General features: G+C 38.1%; 1 protein-coding gene across 1 annotated transcript in view; it reads right to left on the bottom strand.

Moving 5' to 3' along the window:
* The window catches only part of wipi1 (WD repeat domain, phosphoinositide interacting 1), a gene marked incomplete at its 5' end in the record, with an annotated part of 14887 nt that overhangs the window by 4659 nt on the left and 7640 nt on the right, over window positions 1–2588 (bottom strand). The window contains 2 exon segments of the mRNA XM_014024037.1: window positions 1020–1127; window positions 1206–1370. Coding sequence (XP_013879491.1) covers window positions 1020–1127; window positions 1206–1370 — 273 coding nt within the window.

Raw genomic sequence — 2588 nt, forward strand, 5'->3', positions numbered from 1 at the left:
AAAACAATACCCCATGTTGTCCTGATGCATCTCAGTAATCCAGGTAAAAAATCAAAGGAAAAAAAAAATTGTATAGGTCCTCTGGACGGGTTCTTCTTTAATGAAACGTTTCGTCTCTCTTCCAAGAGACGAGTGCATATTTTATGTCCTGATGCATCTCAGTAATCCAGGTAAAAAATCAAAGGAAAAAAAAAATTGTATAGGTCCTCTGGACGGGTTCTTCTTTAATGAAACGTTTCGTCTCTCTTCCAAGAGACGAGTGCATATTTTATGTTCATGAAAAACCTATTAAAGAAAATATTACAATATTAAAGAACTGTTCTTGTTAATTTGATGAAAACATTTTAAATTTCCAGTGCACTCACATCAGAATAACTTATAGATTTGTTGTTAGAATAATCGATTAATCAAAAAAGATAATCGTTCGATTAATCGATTAGAAAATAATCGTTTGGTACAGCACTACATGAGATCATATTATACATGAATAAATACGGTAGTTTATCCTGAATTTCATAAAAACTAGTACAACTGAACTCTTCAGGTATATTTTTTTCTAAGTCTTATTACTATGTAGTCTTCAAATTCTTTAAAGGTAATTTTAATGGATTCGAGAGAAAGAAGTTGGATTATTTAGGTAAACAACAGGCTAGCATGAGCTAACATTTTTTACTTTTTGTATTAGTAGTATTGAGCATGTTTTTGCATACAAATTGATTTCTGTTGTGAGTATAAAAAACAAACAAAAAATTATGTTATGCTTGGTCATATTTTCAAAGAGCCACTGCAGAGGGACCAAAGAGCCACATGTGGCCCCAGAGCCACAGCGTGCAGACCCCTGGTCAAGATGGTCCCTCTCCTCTTTAGTACAGATGTGGCTTCTAGAAATAATTTCAAATTTTGTCTAGAGAAAAGTAAATATTTTAAAATGCATACAAGTTTGAATGGTTTATTTTTAATTAAGCTGCTTAAAATTGCAATTCCTTAGTTTTTTGAKTGTGAATAACGTTTGCACACACCTGTGTTTTTGAACCAGTACACACTCGCCTCCATCCTGGGGATCCACGTTATAAATGTAAAGGAAACCTTCTGAGGAAGCAACCAGCAGGCGAGAAAGCTTCTGAATCCTGACAAAAAAATCACGAGATATGAAGGAAAACTGCACAAATGCACTTATTTTGAATCAGCCGCCCCGCTTTTCTTACATGGCCAGAGCGCAGATGTTCTTCAAGCCAAACATGTTGAGTCGAACAGTTGCGAATGCTCTGTCCTGGTGCATCATGTCGGACACGTGGGTGGGTAAGTAAGTGCTGGCAGCCGTGAACATTTTGCCCACGTACGCCGACCACGTCGGAGACTCCTCGTCTTGACTGGAGGGAAACAAGACGTGCCGTGGTTAAAGACGTAAAATTTACATTTCTTTTTCTAACGGCTGCTCCCTTCTGCAGACGTCGCCACAGCGAGCAAATTTGAATGAAATATTTGGGAGTTGGTTTAAACCGGATGCACTTCCCGAAACTTCATAAGACCTTGGCACTGATCTTCAAGACTGAATTTATTACGGAAGTTGGCTCATTTTCACAGCCGATAAGAGCAAACAGGAAATTAGTTTTGAGTTTAAGCTTGACCCAATTCTAGTGGATCCTGAATGTTTTTGTAGCATTTGACCCCACAGCAGCRCTCGCAATAAGCAAACACACCAAAACTAGATGTGCTTACCTTAAACAAACAGTTTTTGTCTCTGCTAAAACCTTTCCAGAAGAAAGTCATGTCAACATGTCCTGTCAACTGACCACCAATGTGGATGTTTATTGAAAAGATGAAACCTTTTTCCACACACAGCACATTTTGCCAAACTCTTATAAGCAATGTTAGTGAATTTGTGAAATGTTGGCATTTCCTTGCATGTTTTAGCAAGGAACGTCTTTGTGCCGAAAGTTTGTGGCATTTCCTTGTCTGCAGCGAGGAGCTCACAGGTCTCAAATAAATAAATAAATAAATAAACTCTGAATGTTTAAATATGAAAGGAGTCCTGCTATTTGCCATGGGTCAGTAACATTATGACGCATCATCTGAAAGAGCTCAGAATGTTTATGTTCATAGCAGCCTTGTGGAAACTTGGCGCTTCACCTCACGTGATTCATTCCGTCACAATTTTTATATACCGTCACCATATTTTGATACCACAGTATAACAAATCATACCACCCAAACCTACCCTGAACCCCTCCCAGTTTGGTTGCAGGCATCTGCAAGTTTAGTCAAACCTTTTGTGTCGTTCTCAGAACGGTCTTCTCAATCTGTTGATGGTGTCTCTAACCAACCTCAACTTTGTTGTAAGCATCTTGGACCCTTCTCAGTTTTATCACAGGCATCTCAGACCCATCTTAAACCTCTCAGTTTTGATGAGGATGACTTCAACCTGTCTTAAACCCTTGTTGATTTATTCTCTATAAATTCCAGAGCACTAAAGCCGTAGCGTGGGAACTCTCATATAACAGGTAACATCCAGGTTCACAGCACTTAAACATCCAGGTTATAAAAAACATGTTAAAGGTAAATAAAAAATAATGAAAAACTGGTCCAGAA

The sequence above is a fragment of the Austrofundulus limnaeus genome, unplaced genomic scaffold, assembly GCF_001266775.1.
Source record: "Austrofundulus limnaeus strain Quisiro unplaced genomic scaffold, Austrofundulus_limnaeus-1.0 Scaffold405, whole genome shotgun sequence".
Taxonomy (NCBI): Eukaryota; Metazoa; Chordata; class Actinopteri; order Cyprinodontiformes; family Rivulidae; genus Austrofundulus; species Austrofundulus limnaeus.